This window comes from Elephantulus edwardii, unplaced genomic scaffold (genome assembly GCF_000299155.1).
Source record: "Elephantulus edwardii isolate Elephantulus edwardi_28Jun2011 unplaced genomic scaffold, EleEdw1.0 scaffold00110, whole genome shotgun sequence".
In the NCBI taxonomy this organism is placed as follows: Eukaryota; Metazoa; Chordata; class Mammalia; order Macroscelidea; family Macroscelididae; genus Elephantulus; species Elephantulus edwardii.
In genome coordinates, this window is record NW_006399860.1 from 6246225 (window position 1) to 6263479 (window position 17255).

General features: G+C 33.4%; 1 protein-coding gene across 1 annotated transcript in view; it reads left to right on the forward strand.

The window, feature by feature from the left end:
- The window catches only part of DENND1B (DENN/MADD domain containing 1B), a 414540-nt gene that overhangs the window by 260892 nt on the left and 136393 nt on the right, over nucleotides 1-17255 (forward strand). The window contains 2 exon segments of the mRNA XM_006903679.1: nucleotides 2037-2082; nucleotides 6675-6776. Of these exon segments, the coding sequence (XP_006903741.1) occupies nucleotides 2037-2082; nucleotides 6675-6776 (148 nt within the window).

Genomic DNA, 17255 nt, shown 5'->3' on the forward strand with positions numbered 1-17255 from the left:
CCAGACTAAAGCTGTTAACAATCTCAATCTCTTCACCATCTATCATGATGCTGCCAATTGGCCCAGTGGTGAGAATCTTTGTTTACTTGATGTTGAGCTTCAATCTATATTAAAGGCTGTGGTCCTTGACCTTCTATAGCAAGAGCTTCAGATCATCCTCCATTTCAGCAATCAGGGTGTGTTAATCTGCATGACACAGATTGTTGATGAGTCTTCCTCCAGTCCTGATGCCATATTTCTCCTCATAGAGCCAACACTCCTGAATAAGCTGTTCTGCATATAGATTGAAAAGGTATGGAAGTAGGACATATCCCTGGTGTACACCCTACCCAATTTGGATCCATGCAGTGTTTCCTTGCTCTGTTCTGACAACTCCCCCCTGCTCCTCAAAGTATAGGCTTCGCATACGCACAATCAAGTATTCTGGGGTTCCCATTCTTCTCAGAGTCAGCCACAGTTTGTTGTGATCCACACAATCAAATTCCTTTGCATAGTCAATGAAAAACAAGTTGACATTACTCTGGTTTCTCTGCTTTTATCCAAGATACTCTAACATTAGCTGTAATATCCCTAGTACCATGACCTCTTCTAAACCCAGCCTGCACTTCAGGCAATTCTTTGTTGATGTGCTGTTTGTTCCAGTCATTTTTGGATAATCTTCCATAGACTCTTGCTTGCATTTGATATCAATGATAGGGTTCTTTGGAATGGGGACAAATATAGATCTCTTCTAGTCAGTTGGCCAGGCAGTTGTCCTTCATTTATCTTAATACAACTTGGTGAGTACATCTAGGGCAGCATCTGGTTTTGTTTTTTGTTAATTATCGATAAACCAATTTTCAAGGTTTCTGACACCAATAGAGCACAAAGATTCTTATAAATATTTGTCAAAAGTGTTGTATTTTTAAATAGGCAATTCATATCCTAAGTTACCCTGTTCATTTGAAAACTAGGCAATGGGATTTTTCAATGGAGTGGTGGGGGTAGGTGTGTGAGAGACAATAAGGTTGGCGCAGGATAGAGCAGAGTTTAGGTCTGTTGTACATAGGGTTGCCATGAGTCACAAGTGACTCAATGGCATATAACAACAACAACATCAACATATTACCTATGTATCATGTACTCATTCTTAACTTTTTTTGTTAAGTAATATTTTTATTTTGAAATGTCAACATAAATAATAACACTTTCTGTCTCATGGTTCATGAAAAAGTAATTCTGAAATTTTGGTAATTGTGATTTTAAACTACAAGAACTATTTACTCTCCATATTCTGTGACAGTGTAGAAACTCCACATGGACAGATGAATTCAGTATCTATTACTGAACCATAGTCCCTCATCCAAATGTAATAAGTTGAATAAATTAATTCAAAGTCATTTTACAATTTATTTGTGTGCTTTTCTGTTTACTGGAATTATTTTATTGATTAAAAGGAAATTGGGTAATTAAAATTTATGTATAAAACAAGATATGTAAGAATTAAGATATCACAGAGATAGACTGTAATGCTAGTGGAGAGCTTATTTCTCTTTGAACCTCTAGTTCTGGAACATGCCTGCCATACAGTAAGACTCGGTACATAAGTGATGACTGCTGCATGCCTAACAAACAGGTAGTAGTTAAATAAGAAGGAAAATACATGAGGAAAATAACAGATATAAGCATTTAATTAAAGAAAATGTAAAAATATGTAAATATGTTTGATGATTATTTAATATACATTTGCATTGAGCTATGAGTTTAAGGACTCAAGTAGAAGTATTCTTAAATAAAAAAAAATTAGACATTATGACTGTTAATTAGTGTAACAGTTATTTTTAAATTTGTATATAAACCAACCTTAATATGACAATGTTGACAACCTCTAAAATTAAACATGAGTTTTATCTATTGATTACTTTTTACTATCTGCAACATGCTATGTTATAACTGCCCATTTAATAAATATAATTTTTAAGCATTTTAAAATAATTATAATGTTGCTTAAGTTTCAATGATCTATATGAATATATACATATATATTTTTAATTTAGTGCCCCAATGCCATACCTGATTGGAATACACTCCAGCCTCATAGAGGTGAGTATCTTTCAAACATGAGAGAGTAGTAAATAAACTCATAAAAATTAATAGTTAAGCATTTCATTTTGAAGAGAAATAAATGATACTAAGATGTTTGTTTTTCAAAAGATAATATTGAAATAATTTTACTTAAATCAACTTATTAAATAACAGTATTCAGTGACATGAAACTTAATAGGTTATATTTGGTAGAAGTTTTATAGCCACAAAAAAGCAAGAAACAAAAACCTCATTGCCATTGAGTTAATTCTGACTCAAAGCAATCTCCTAGAATGGACTAAAACTGCCTGTAGGGTTTCCAAGGCTGTAGTTATTTACACAAGTAGGCTGCTTGCTTCCAAAAGTGACTGGGGGATTTGAACTGCTGACCATTTGGGTAGTGGCAAAATGCTTTAATAACACTTAAGAAGTCGTATGCTAAGTGTTAAATACTGAAGGACTAGTCCTTGTTGATCTACTTTCTATATAGTAACTTAGAATCTTTTCTAGTTCTTTCTCAGACATGCATTTTGTAAGTGAAATTTTAAGTAAATAAGAATCAGGGAAGGGATGTGTGTGTGTGTGCGCGCGCAAAGAGTTTCTTTTTGTAATTTTTCAGCCTACTTTCCCCAAACACAATTTTAATATAATATAGTTTTTTAAAAGAAGCTTTAAATTTCAGTAATTTATTTGCACTATCACCATCTCTTTCTGAAATATTTTTGTCACATGAGTTATCATGGTAGTGAGACATTTTGACCTTTACCATGAGACTTCTTATAAGATCATCAGCACCTTAACAAAAGGAAAGATTTGTATCAAAACGAGATACTTTGGTCAGTTGATGTCAGTACTCTGGCAGATTTCTGTTTTACTGAAATTTATTTGTTGTTCAGCTGACCATGCATGTTATTTTTAACTCAATAAAAGCTAAGTAATTTTTATTTTTATTTGAGCTTTCTATATTTATCAAAGTTATTTTATTAATAAAAGTAAATTTTTTATTTTTTTTCCTTTCTCACTGTATACACACCACTTACATAGGGGGAGACTTTTTCCCCATATAGAAATCCTTAATTATTAATTTCTGCATGTTACATATCGTTTGCTTTGGGCAATTTTTTAAAAAAGTTTGAACAGGTTTAATTGCTTCAAATACTTGAGCAGAATCTTTTGTTCTTTATCATAAAAATGGTATACTATAATGAGTTTATAGGTATAATTTGTTTTTTAACAAATGAATTTGTTTTATAGTTTGTTTTTAACCTTATTAACATAAGTATTTATAACTTTATTACCCTATATATAAAGCTAATCCTTTTCATTATTTTTAATAAAGGTCAAGCTAAAGTGTCATCTTGGAGAAAGTTCAATTTAACTTTAAATTGGCTCCTATCATTAAGTGAAAATGTTTATAATCATGATTAGATTTTTAGCTACTTCTATACTTATATCTTAAAGCTTTCAGAATATTTTAATTGTACCATTAATTTACTTTAATTGTGAATTAAAAAGTGTACTAGGAACTTTAGGAATTCTTTTAAACCAGTTTATTAACACTCTCTGTAATCCATTTAAAGGTGATATGCATCATGCAGTATCATTCATATTGTGCCCATTAGTAGGCATTTCCCCTCCCCCCACTGGCATGTCTGTCTTTTGCACTTTGTATTTAATAAGAATATGTCTATAACTAAAATAAAAGTATTCACATAATAGTGAGACTGAACTTGAGTGAAATTTGTGCGTTTGGTATGGCTGTAATTGCAACCAATTGGTAATTGCAACCAATGCTTTAAAAAAGAAACATCAGACTGTGTTCTTAATCTCTTTTTTCCCCCAATCTCAACACATTTTATCAACTTTATGAATAATTCAAAACATAATTTTTAAAAGATACATGAATGAAATTTATATCCCTTGAAGGATTTTTCATTCTTATAAAAGTGAATAAAAGATGGCTAAACTAAATTTAAAATATATAACTATACTTATAAAGTAAAAAATGAAGACATTTTGTTTTCCCTGAAAAAAAGAAACTTTAGTGTGAGCTTCAGTTATTTCTGACTAGAAAGAATTTCATAGATGGTACAAAAATGACTAGTTTACTACAACCATGAGAATAACCTTACTTATTTCAATATACAAAAGATTCTAAAGGAAGTGTCCAAATTTCAGAAGATATTCTGATATGAAATTTCCTTTGTGTGCAGTACATATTTGTAGCTGCATTGTGTGAAAAATTTCTGTAGACTGAATGAAAAAAAAATCTATAAAAGTGCTTTACTGTTGCTCATAAAGAGTTCATGGATATTTCAGATGGTTGATCTACTGAGCTGCTAACCTACAGGTTCGAAGTTCAAGTCCATCCAGAAGGGCTTCAAAACCAAAAACCTGGGCCAGGGTGGGGTGAATGGTGATCTTTTAAAACACAGCTTTGGAAACGTCTATAAAGCACAGTTCTACTCTGACACATATGGGTATCTCTTCATTGGGATTCATTCAAAGGAAATGGAGTTTTAAAATTATTTGTGTAAGTCTATCAATCTGTTATTTAGTAAAAAATATTTTTCAAAGGAAAAAAGACTATTTTTAAAAATATTTTCTCACTCTTCACTCAAACAAGAATATTAATTTATTGTATGAAAATATGAAACAAGGAAGTACCATTCTATATGCACTTGCATATGCATTTCCACTCATATTTATGACAGAAAAATACAAAAGTCTGTCATTGAGGGAAAAATAAGTAAAATGCACTAATGTAAATTTTTATCTATAATGATTGAAATTATATGCTATTAGTTTTTGCTTATGTAAACTTTGTTTCACTTTAAACAAGTCTTGATTTATGGAAATTAGTATTTTTCCTCATATTATTGTTTGACGAATTTAATTAAATTTAATACTTAACTATTATTTGACTTCTAAAAACTAAGAGCAACAATGAAGCAACTGCATATTTCATAAATAACTGTTTTATTTGGAGTTTTGTGTTATTGTCACTGAAAAATAATTTTGAAGCATATAGCTGTTATTTCTAGGTTTAGGCTGACTTCTTTTCTCCCTTAAAAAATTTATTAGGTTTTTAAGTATAAAAAATATTAAAAATCATCAATATTATTCTAGCAATTTTTGTCAACTGGGCAATTTAAAATTAAAGATGACTATCAAGATTTTATATAATTCTCCATTCAGATACCATTGGTAGAACTACATTTTTATTTATAGAATAAATTTTTCCTCCTTTTTTAAAGAAGGAATTATTTTAATAATTGTTTTGTAACTCATTTAAAGATAATCCCATATTTATGTATTTAAAATTTTCACATCTATGTTTGCCACACGAGTATCACACAGAAAAAAAAGTAAAAGTATATACTTGTAATTGTTTTTTTTAAAAATCACTATGATAAGTGACTATTAACATAAAAAATGGAGAATCTTTCAAGTCTTACTTTGGAATAACTGTAATGTCTTTTAGAACATATAGTTGAGAATCATGAGGATTCACACTCCACCTACTCTGTGTGACTTTCCTAATATATAAAAATTCCCTTCACGAGACTATCATTTCCCTATTAAAATTACTATTCATTATGCAGAGATTTTCATTTCTAAATGGATAAGAGAAATTTCAGTCTTGACCACCTTAAAATACTTTATTTAACCAATTAAAAATATAAGATACTTAACTAGTTATTTTAAAAATATGTCTATTACTTGAGAATGTCACATTAAAATAAAAATCTGAAATTAATTAATAGACCTATTGCTAGTTGACCTGTATAATTATAGAATAGTGAGTGCTGGATCTGTTTCATTAATGAGTACATTAATTGTTTGCACTAAGGGATAATATTATTTGCTGTCATTTAAGTAAAGATACTAGCATTTTATGACTTGTTTAAATTTATGTGGTGGTTTAAATTAGAAAAAAGACATATAAAATATTTTTGTTATATTAAGAGTAAAAAAAAAAGTTGAAATTTTGTTCCCATTTAATTTGTCTACATATGCAAGTAATTTGACCAAATTGTCAAACATGTCAAAATGGTCATGGCTATACATTTGATCTTTCATATTGAAATTCATGTTATTTGCTTCACTAACAAGAAATTCCATGTTATTCCTTGTTCATTTTGAATTTTTATATTTTTATTCTTCATCATCACCTTATACCTATTGGTATAGAAAATATAGAGAAAGTATTAATTTAAAACTTAGTGATGCAGTACGGCTGTCATAAACTTAATAGTCTCAGATTAGTGATACGGTTTATGATAAAAATCGATGTAGAGATGGAGAAAAATTGTTATATCTTGAGATTGAAATTCAACTGATAAATCTTATTAGTTTTTATCATTTTAGTTGTATCTACTGTATAGATATCCAAATGAAATATGTTTAAAGGAGCAAACGTTTCTGTTTTAAGTATCTTTTTTTGAAATTAATTTTTTTATTGAAGTGACCTTTTCTCTCTCATGGAAGGTATCTTTGTTTATGTTTATTTTATAATGTAGAGTTACTCTTTTTCTTGTATGTGTCTATGCCTTATGATTATTTTTTTTTCACTAAGATGCTTATTCACAACTGTGCTTTTTAAACAGAGAGTGAAGAATAAATCACTGGAAGATGTGGTTATGTTAAATGTTGACACGAATACTTTAGAATCACCATTTAATGACTTGAACAGCCTACCAAGTGATGTGGTAAGTCTCAAGGATATTTTTGGAGTGAATAATGTATATGTTTTCTCCTGGACTCTTGAATGACTAAGATATTTTTATATATTTTCCTGTCTAAAAGAAAAGAATTGGCTGTGTGCAAGGAGTGTGGGAGGAATCAATATAGATTCTAGATATAATATTTTTACCTATTGGCATTTGAGGAAATGTTGAATGGAACATCATATTCCATATTGTAAAAGTAGGGCCATAATTAAAAAGCTAGATGCATTCATTAAGCAGAGCTTCTTTATATTTAAGTCTCTTCATCTCATCGTAATCATTATATTACAAAGTAGGCATTTCTGTCTGCCTAGTGGCATGTCTTGCAAAAGAATGAGAGAGTTTTTGAAGGCAAGAAGAAGAAGGGGGCCAATTATCGGCTTTTGCTTCTCTGCCACCTGCCAGCGCTTTTCCTTTTAATTAATGATCTGATGGCACTGGTCAATATAATAAGAAATGCTTGTACAGTTGGGGTCAGAAAATTCCGGCTTTGATCTCCCTCAACTTTCTGAAACATTTATTTGTTTTCTCTAAATTATTTCAGTTTTATTTTAATCTTTTCTATCCTGCTGAGGGCCACAAGAATGAAAACCTACACTGTTTGTCATTTGCTTTGGCAGAGCAAAGACTGCTTACTTAGAATTCTATTTGTAAATTAAACTGCAAACCCAGTTTGTCATAAAAGACATCTGATCCTTTTGAAATGACGAAAACTGTCTTTTGTCTGTAAAGGCTGATAAATTAAGTGCCAGTTCTCTTCTGGTCTTTGATCTTGGGTGGTGTGTGTGTGTGTGTGTTTGTGTGTACGCGCGTGCATGCACATGCAGCTTATAATGGAACATATTTTGTATATCATGTTAAATACTCTTCAAAAATGCTTTTTTTGCATTGACATTTTTTGGTATGGGGAAGAAATTCAGGTTAGAACTGTTTCTATGTATATTTCAGTGGCTATTTAAAATGTCTTTATATTACAGTGATAAGTTAAAATATTCTAAAGTTCTGGAAAAAAATTACACCTACTCTTCAATGATAATAAAATTTGGAAAATGCCCCTTAGAATATGTTTTATTTAATATGTTAAGAATTTTGAAATCCGTTATTAATTTTTTTGAAGAAGTAAACTTAAACATCTCTAACTTAAAAATTTCAGTAATCCCAAGCTTGATTATTTTTATAGGTTAATGATAGGACTATTTTAATATAAAAATATCAGATTCTTTATGCCCATAAATAGCCTAAACTACTTGTTGGCCTTATAATAAATCAAAATTAAACTATTTTGCTGGAGTAAAATTTATTCTATGTGTGAACAAATCCAAACTCAGCCCAATGAACAATTATATTATCTTTTTAGCTCATTATAACTAGACTGCCTCATTATAAAAATTTTGCAGAAGCTGTTAGAAATGATTAGAGTTATTCATTTAGAAATCCATCAAAGTGTTTCTCACTGGATATAGAAATAATTAGTGAAAATAGAGATCCAACTTTTAAGAATGTATTTCATATGTGCATGTACTTTCTACTGTTAATGCTCTAAGGAAAAATATTTGTTTACTTAGAAAAGAGGAAAAAGAAGAGACAGAAATTCAGCTTTTAGGTTTATGATATTGGAAATTTTATAGTCAGCTTAATGATAAATGGTTCTTTGATAAAAATAATCCTTTAAATTTTATTTTTTAATATAAATAACTTTATTAGTTGATAAGTACTAATTACTTTGTAAAATTACTTTGATAAGTAAAACATTTATTTAACTATCTGGAGAAGGAAGAATTTTCAAAGTTGTAAGTTTATAAAATGACACAAGGAACCATACTTTGCTGTACTTATAAGAAACAATATAATTGAACATTACTGAAACATTTAAAAGTATTGATTGAATAAACATTGTAGCGTTGTTTATCTATAACAATAGCTGTGCATGACATGAAGAGACACAAACTTACTGAAATATCTAAGGAATGAACAAATCAAGGTAGCTCTCAAATAAAGCTAGGACCATTTATTGAAAATATGAGGTGCTTTAGTTAGAGTCATTTTCTAAAAATATTTTAGTCACTTGCTTAAGACATTTCAAAGGAGAGCTCATAGTGATGGGTAAAACATGATAGAACATCCCATCATGTTTTCCAGAATGATAAATGCTTGAAATGAGACATATTAAAATCACAAATGATCTTACTAAAGATCCTTTTTTGTGATTTGCATTAATAAAGTATGACTGAAGCTTGAAAATGCTACTATTAGTATTGTCCAATTGTTTAATAGATTAACTGAGATTTAAATGGAGACCATTTAAAATCATTCACCAAAGCATTTAAATTATACTTACAGGCTAGATGACTTTGCATGCATGTGCACTCTATTATTGTGTCAGACTGACCAGTGGTCTTGGCTGTTCAAAGGTCAGTGGTCACAGTTGTCCTGAATTACTAGCTCTTTTTTCCTGTGGACCCTCTGCTGTGTTGCATGCTGTAATCTTCTTAATGGCTTCATTCCAATATTCACACATAATATTTTAGATTTATTGACTGTTAGAAATACTACCATGCCAGTAGCAGTTCCGCTACTCTTAAGGTATTTAAAATTGGAAAAATAAATCAGGGCAAAGCTTTCAGGAATCCTTTGTTTTCCTTTTGGGAGAGGGGGGAAAAAACTTTCTTCCTGTCTTCTGACAAAAGCACTTGTTTTTCAATTTCATCATTTCACTATAGATTTGGATCAGTAAAAGAAAAATAATTACAAATATTTTTGTGTGTTAATTTAACACTATAAATAAGTGGAAAAACTTATAAAGGCAGTAGATTCAGAAAAATGTAGTTTTGTCTGTGCATATATTATAAGTTTATTTTTTTCAAAGTTATGTTAAATGGATACTTTAAAATATATCTTGTTTGAGTGTACTGAGATAAAGGAAATTTTAAGGCTATGTATAAAAATTTTAATTATTAAAAAGTTTATAAAAATTATTGTGGTATATTTCTAGATTTGGAGAAGATCAGTTGAATTAAACATTTGAAATTTCAAATGAACTAATTTTAATTTAAGAAAACACACTTCTGACATGTCACTTTTCAGGTATCTGTAAAGTTAACTTCAGTTACCCAACAATTTAAAATGTTGTACTTAAGAAGCATTTCTGCTCCTTTACATTTTTATTAACATTTTAATAAATAGTCTGGAGAATTGTTACTATTTTTAAAACAATAAATAGGACACACTTAACGGACAGTTAAGCTAATAATTAGAATTATAATAAGATTTAGTAAACCTGTCCTCATATGAGTAGTGAAATAATTATAAATTAACTCTTATAGATAAAAGCCAGTAAGAACTTAAACTTTAAAAAGTTTCATGCATTGTTGTTGTTGTTGTGTACCCACAAGTTGGAACCAGCCCATAGTTTTACCCTCCAGCAGGTTTTCAGAGGAAGTTAATTGCTTGAGAGGATATTGCCTTTTCTTCTCTTCAGGAGCAGCTGGTAGATTTAAACCTCATGCCTTTGAGATTGCAACATAGCTTCCTACACTGGACCATCAGAGCTCCCTATTTTATCATTAGAATATTGGTCATAGTAAGATGCTAAATTTTATGTGTATTTCTTAATTATGTTTAAATGCTTTTAACTGGTTGATTAAGAAATTAATATACTATAGAAGTATTCTGATTTTAGATAAAATTTTTAAAACAAAAGTATAAAATTAATGATATTTTGAGAACTTTAGTTGTTCATAGAGATTGATTCTCATGCCTATACCCTGAACACTAGAGTGTGATTCTTATTACATAAATATTATCTGCGATGTATTGAGTAGCTCTTTTACAAGTTTACTACAGTAGCTTATTCTTCATTCTGATCTTATTAAAGAAATTACAGTGTGACCAGTTTGACTTAAATTGGAATTTTCAGCACTGTTTTTAAACTAATTTTCACCTTGTATATAATACCATTGGAAAGTAACTTTCCATTTCCTACTACGGTTTTGTGTCAAGAATAAAAGTATGCTTAAGAGTAACTATAAAACACAGTATGTTCTAGGATAAAGCGTATTTAATTACTAAAGCATTGAAAGACTTCATTATAGAATGATCTCACCTAAGATACAGTTCTTGTTATTTCGAGGTTTTCAGATATCTCTAAAGAATCGGTTGTTTTATTGTGATATAAAAATGGAACACACGTATTATTCTGGATCATCAGCAGTCATAAAAAAACCCAACTCTCTGAGTAATAACTTTGGGTTTTAAGTGAATTGACTAGTTTGGGAATAACTTTGGAAATGGGTAGGCTTTTTAAGAAAAGTTTTTATCAGCTTTTAATAAAAAGATGACATGTATTAAACTAAATAATTATGTACATTGTCAATATTTGTAAAAGTATTGAATTATTTTTCTAATCTAATATTAAGAGTCAACGAAATTGTCAGGATATACACTGCGGGGGCGGGGGCGAATAACCACAGAGAATGTTAGTTCTAGGTTAGCCACAGTTTTGCCATAAATCCTTACTCCTATTCTAAAATAACTGAAACCGCAAATACTGTCTTCAGTGTGCTTTTGCAAGAATATAGTCTACAAGAAGTAGTAGTGTTCTTTAGTAGAGTAGTATAGACTAGGAAGCTCTGTTGTCCTAGTGGCAAGGAGCTGCACTGGAATACCTAAGGCACACTCTTTAAGATCACCAGCTGCTCCACAGGAGAAGGATGGACAATCTCCTCCAATGCGATTAACTGTCTATGAAAACCCACTGGAGGGTCAGCTATGAATAGCTTCCAACTCAATGGTACACAAGAACAACTTAGTATAGACTAGTATAGCCTGTGTCTCTCCCTGTGTTTGCTCTTTCTCTCTTCTCAGCTGTTTCAATGAACATTTACAGAGATTTTGGATTTCCATTCATTCATTGTTGCACTTTTCTCCCCACCCACCCATACCCCCAGTTCGCTCTTCTCTTTGAAAAGTAAAAGAAAAATTCCTTCATTGGTATACAAACCCCTGTACACCTCCCCCCCAAATATACCCCACTGTGCAATCTTCATTATGGACTCTTATGATAATCATAATGCCCTCTAATATATTGCTTTTAAACTGTTCTCTCCCTCATTCATTTCAATGCAGTATACATAATTCATCCAGTTTTTCCCTTTCTTACCCCAACCCTGATGTCAGTCCCACAGTATTTGTCCTATTATGACTGAGATATTTCACTCAGCATAATGTGCTTGAGGGTCACACATTTTGAATAATATTGCATGAGTTCCATGTTTATCTCAGCTTTGTTCACAATAGCAAGGAGGTGGAAACAACCTAACAACAATTGAATGGATAGAGAAGCTGTGGTATATTCACACAATGGAATACTATGCTGCATTGAAAAACAAAAAAATTGTTTTTTTAAGGCTATGTTTTACTGTTGCCTTCTAGAACATTTTATAAGAATGTTTTCACTTGACTTTTATAATAATGGAGGAAAGAAACCTGGAAAGCATGTTTAACATACCCTCCTTTGACTATAGGTACAACCTTTTATTTTCTGGCTCTGGAAAATGAGACCACATTATGATGTTAATCAGTGTGTTCTGACACACTAGGCAGAGAGTCTGTGGCAATCACCACTGATTCCAAAAGCTCTCTTTAGTGCTGTCAGTGTCCAAAAACGTATTTTATTGCTGTTTGTAAGTAAACTATGATAGCTTTTGCTGTTCTCTTGCTGTGTTTTTATATAAACCTTAAATTCCAATGAAGGAAACCAAACAAACCGTGCTTCTAAATACTTTTTAAAATGGCTTCATTTTTTGTCATCTAGATAAGAAACTCTTACCCTGTCCTGCTCTCCTGCAATAGTTCAAGCTTTCGAGTCTCCTTTTAAGACTCTATACTTTAGCCATTCTCAAGTTGATTTATAGTTACCCTGGGTGAATTTAGTTGCTCGCGAAGTTCCTTGGTCTCCACATGGCTTTTCATTCATTTCCAAGTAAATATGACATGGTTTTTTTCTGGTGTCTTAACTGTGTATTATCTTAAGATCATAGTACTCCCTCTTTACTGCTAGTACTAGAAGCAAAACAAAAATTTCCCAAAATAATTTGATTTCGTGTTATGAAAGTATTTCTAGATCTTTATTTTCCTTTAAGTTCTTGCCTTTCTGTATTAACATATTGCCGTACACTTTTAAAATTTACGACCATACTTAGAAACACATTTGCTGTCATTTGCGGCAACGTGGTTAAATGACAGCAGTCCAACCCTGCCCAGGGTGTGTGATATTATAAGCCCTGTGTGTAATGGTAGTTCCAAAATCTAATTTAAAAACATCTATGATAAATATCCTAAGATCCTTGTGTTCCTGGATCTCAGCACAGAGTTTAGGATTGAGTAAACTAAAGGGATGAATGTAGAAGTGTGTCTGGAGCAAGTTATTTTCTTCATTCAGTAGATATTTACTGACCACTTAACAAGATGCTTGTCCGTGAAGTTTTGGGTTGTTTGCTGTTGAGTCCGGATGACCCATAGCTGACCCTTTAGGGGGTTTTCAGAGGCAGTTACTCACTCAGGAAGTGATTGCCCATCCTCTCCCACGGGGGAGCTAGTGGCCTCAAACTGCCTGCCTTTGGTAGCAGTTCAGCTTCTTGCCACTAGCCCATCATAGTAAAGAGTGTTAAAAACCCCCATGAAGCTTACATTGTATTAGCAAACACCCAATTAGTTTTACAAAGGGCAACACATGCTATAAAGATAGGAGGGACTAATGGTTTTTAGGTGCCATTGAATTGACTCCTAGGAAATCTATAAATCTGAAAGTTGGATAATGGATATGGATGTAAGAATAAGAACTGGTCCTTTAAATTGTGGTGTTGGAGAAAAGTACTGAATATCCCATTTTTCTGACAAAATAACAAATCTATTCTAACCAGGGTACTCCTTACAGAGAAGGGAGGAGAAACTTTTTCTCACGTACTCTGAACCTGTTGTCGAAAGAGACCAGTCCTTAGAAAACAACATCATGCTGGAAAACAGGTAGATATGTAGGTATGCCTGTTCTGGGCACATTGCTGTAGGGAAATTTTTTAAAGTGCAAAGGCATTTGACCATGTGGATCACAACAAACTGGTTAACTATGAGAAGAATGGGAATCCTAGAACATTTGATTGTATTTACATGAAATCTTTGCTTGGACCAGGAGGCAGTTGCCAGGCAGACCTAGGAAACATGGTTCAAAATCAGCAAAAGTGTACACCAGGGATGTGTCTTATCGCCATACCTTTTCAATCTGTCTGTGGAATAGATCACCCTGGGAGGCTGGCCTTTTAGAGGAGGAATGTGACATTAGGATTGGAGGAAGACTCATCAGCAACCTGTATTATACATATGACACAACCTTGCTTGCTGAAATTATGAAGGCTTAAGGCATTTGATGTACAAGGTCAAGGACTGCAGCCTTCAATATGGATTGAAGCTCAATATCAAGTAAACAAAGATTCTCATAGCTGGGCCAATTGGCAATATCATAATAGACGCTGAAAAGATTGAGATTGTTAATAGCTTCTGTTTACTTGACTCCACAATCAACAACAGCCAGGAAATCAAGAGATAATTTGCATTGAGTAAGTCTACTATCAGAAAACTCTCCAGAGCAACAATGTAAGTCTTGATACTTAACGTGTGCCTGATCCAGGCCATAGTCTTTGCATTTACTTGCTATGCATCAGAAAGTTGTATAATGACTAGGGATGATAGAAGAAGAATTCATGCCTTTGAGCTGTGGTGCTGGAGAAGAGTATTGAGCATACAATGGACTGCTAGAGCAAACAGGTTTTTTCTGGAGAAGGTGGAACCAGGCTGCTCCTTGAAAGCAAAGATTCTAAAGCTCCTTCTGACATACTTTGTGTATGTTGCAAGGAGGGACCAGTTCTTGGAGAGGGACATCATACTTAGGAGTGTGAGGAAGATCCTCAATGAGATGGTTTGACTCAGTAACTATGGTAATGGGCATAGGTGTGTCAGAGACAATAGATTGGCTCAGGATAGAGCAGGGTTCAGAACTGTTGTACAGAGGGTTGCTGTGAATTGCAAGCAACTCAGTGGCACATAACAACAAGAAGAAGTGCATCTATAACAAAGCAAGAAATTGTCGCATGCAGGAATGCATAGACTTTTGAGAGTATTGCCCTTTCCTAAATAATAGTAATAACACCTAGTCTGAGATTCATTTTTTCCCATTTGGCCGGGCAAGAACTCAACACTGCCTGTTAAATTAAGGATTAGATTGCAGGTGCATCAGAGTAAGAATCTAGGAAGATAAGGAGGAGCTTTGTTAGCAAAATAATTGAGGCAGAATAAGTCTTTCTGGTAACCTGGTGGCAAGAACCTGAGCTGTAATCCCAAAGGCACATGATTCAAGGCCACCAGCTGCTCTGCGTGAGACGGATGGGCAGTCTTCTCTGTGTGATTAGCTGTGTCTAAACGCCCAGTGGTTGGTCAGATGAAGGTCAGTTACAACTCCAGGACACACAACAAGTGGTAGACTAGCACGTACAAAGATTTTCCCTATCGAAAACAAGTTGGTGAATTCTGGAATTGGAAAGAAGGCCGGCACCGAGATGAACAAAAGGGAGTTATGAAAAATGACGTTGTAGGAGATAGGTAGGGATGAGGTCATATGAGACCTATAGGGATTGCTAAGGATCTTTGGGTTTTATTGGAGATTCATTGAAGATATTTAGCAGAAGAGTAATATGATCCTATTTGAGTACTAACTTCTGTGTCTGAGATCAAAAGATGACTGGTTGAAAGAAATGAGGAAGGCAGAGCAATTTGAAATAAGGCTATTTGAAATACCCTTGGCAAGAAATGGTAATTTAAATCTCCTTCTGTGTAACTTATAGTCTCCAAAAACCTATGGTAAGTTCATTATGAGTTGGTTCTGACTTGACAACAATGAAGTGATGAGATGAGATAGATGATAAACATTTGAACCAGGTTAATGAGATGGATTTAGACAACAGTGGATGAATTTTAAGTCTATATTAATATTAGAAAGGATAGCAGGTTTTTGATGTATTTGAGGATGAGAAAAGATGAAATGCTGAAGAAGACCTATCGATTCCTTTTCAAAAACGTTGACAATGGTGTTGTTGTTAGGTGCTGTCAAGTAAATTATGACTCATTGTGATCCTATGAACAAAATATCTGAACCTTTTTTTATCCTGTGCCATCCTCAGATTTCCTGACACACAATAGCCCATTGCAACAGTCACTGTGTCAATCCATCTGGTTGAGGGTCTTCCTCTCCTTCGCTGACCTGCCACCCTTCCCAACATCATATCCCTCTCCAAGGAATAACACCTCCTAGCAATACATTCTGCCAAGATCCATCTAACATTAGCTATGATATCCCTAGTACCATGACCTCAGAAAGCAGGGAATATCAAGATGAATGTCTATCTTTGCTTCATTGACTATGCAAAGGCCCTTGACTGTGTGGATCACAACAAGCTATGCCTGACTCTGAGAACAATGGGAATCCCAGAACATTTGATTGTGCTTATGCAAAACCTATACTTGGACCAAGAGGCCATCGTCAAAACAGAGCAAGGAGACACTACATGGTTCAAAATCAAGAAGGGGGTCCTTCAGTGATGTGTTTTGTCTCCATACCTTTCTGTATGCAAAACAGATCATCTGAGACACTGGTCTGTATGACGAGGAATGTGGCATCAGGATTGGTGGAAGAGTCATCAACACCCTGCATTATGCAGATGACATAACCCTGCTTGCTGAAACTGAGGAGGGCCTGAAGCACTTGCTGCAGAAGGTCAAGGACTGCAGTCTTCAATACAGATTGAAAATCAACATCAAGAAGACAAAGATTCTCACCACTGGGACAATTGGCAACATCAGTATGGATGGTGAAGAGATTGAGATAGTTAACAGTTTTAGTTTACTTGGCTCCACAGTTACCAAACAGCAGCCAGGAAATGAGGAGACAACAAATTGCATTGGGAAAGTTAGCTGTATGGACCTCTCAAGAGTACTTACTGAAGAACAACAGCGTCAGGTTGGAGACTAAGGTGTGCCTGATCCAGGCTATAGTCTTCGCAATTAAGTGCTATGCATCAGAGAGTTGGACAGTGAATAGGGATGATAGAAAGAAAATTGATGCCTTTGAACTGTGGTGCTAGAGAAGAGTGTTAAATATACCAGTGTTAAATATACCAAGGACTGCTAGGAGAACAAACAGGTTTGTCCTAGAAAGGGTGAAGTCGGACTGCTCATTGGAGTCAAGGATTCTGAAGCTTCATCTGACATACTTTGGGCATGTTGCAAGGAGTGACTGGTCCTTGGAGAGGGACATCATGTTTGGGAGAGTAGAGGGGTGGCGCAGGAGAGGAAGACCCTTGATGAGATGGATCAATTCTGTGATTGGGGTGGTGGGAATGAGTGTGTCGGAGATGA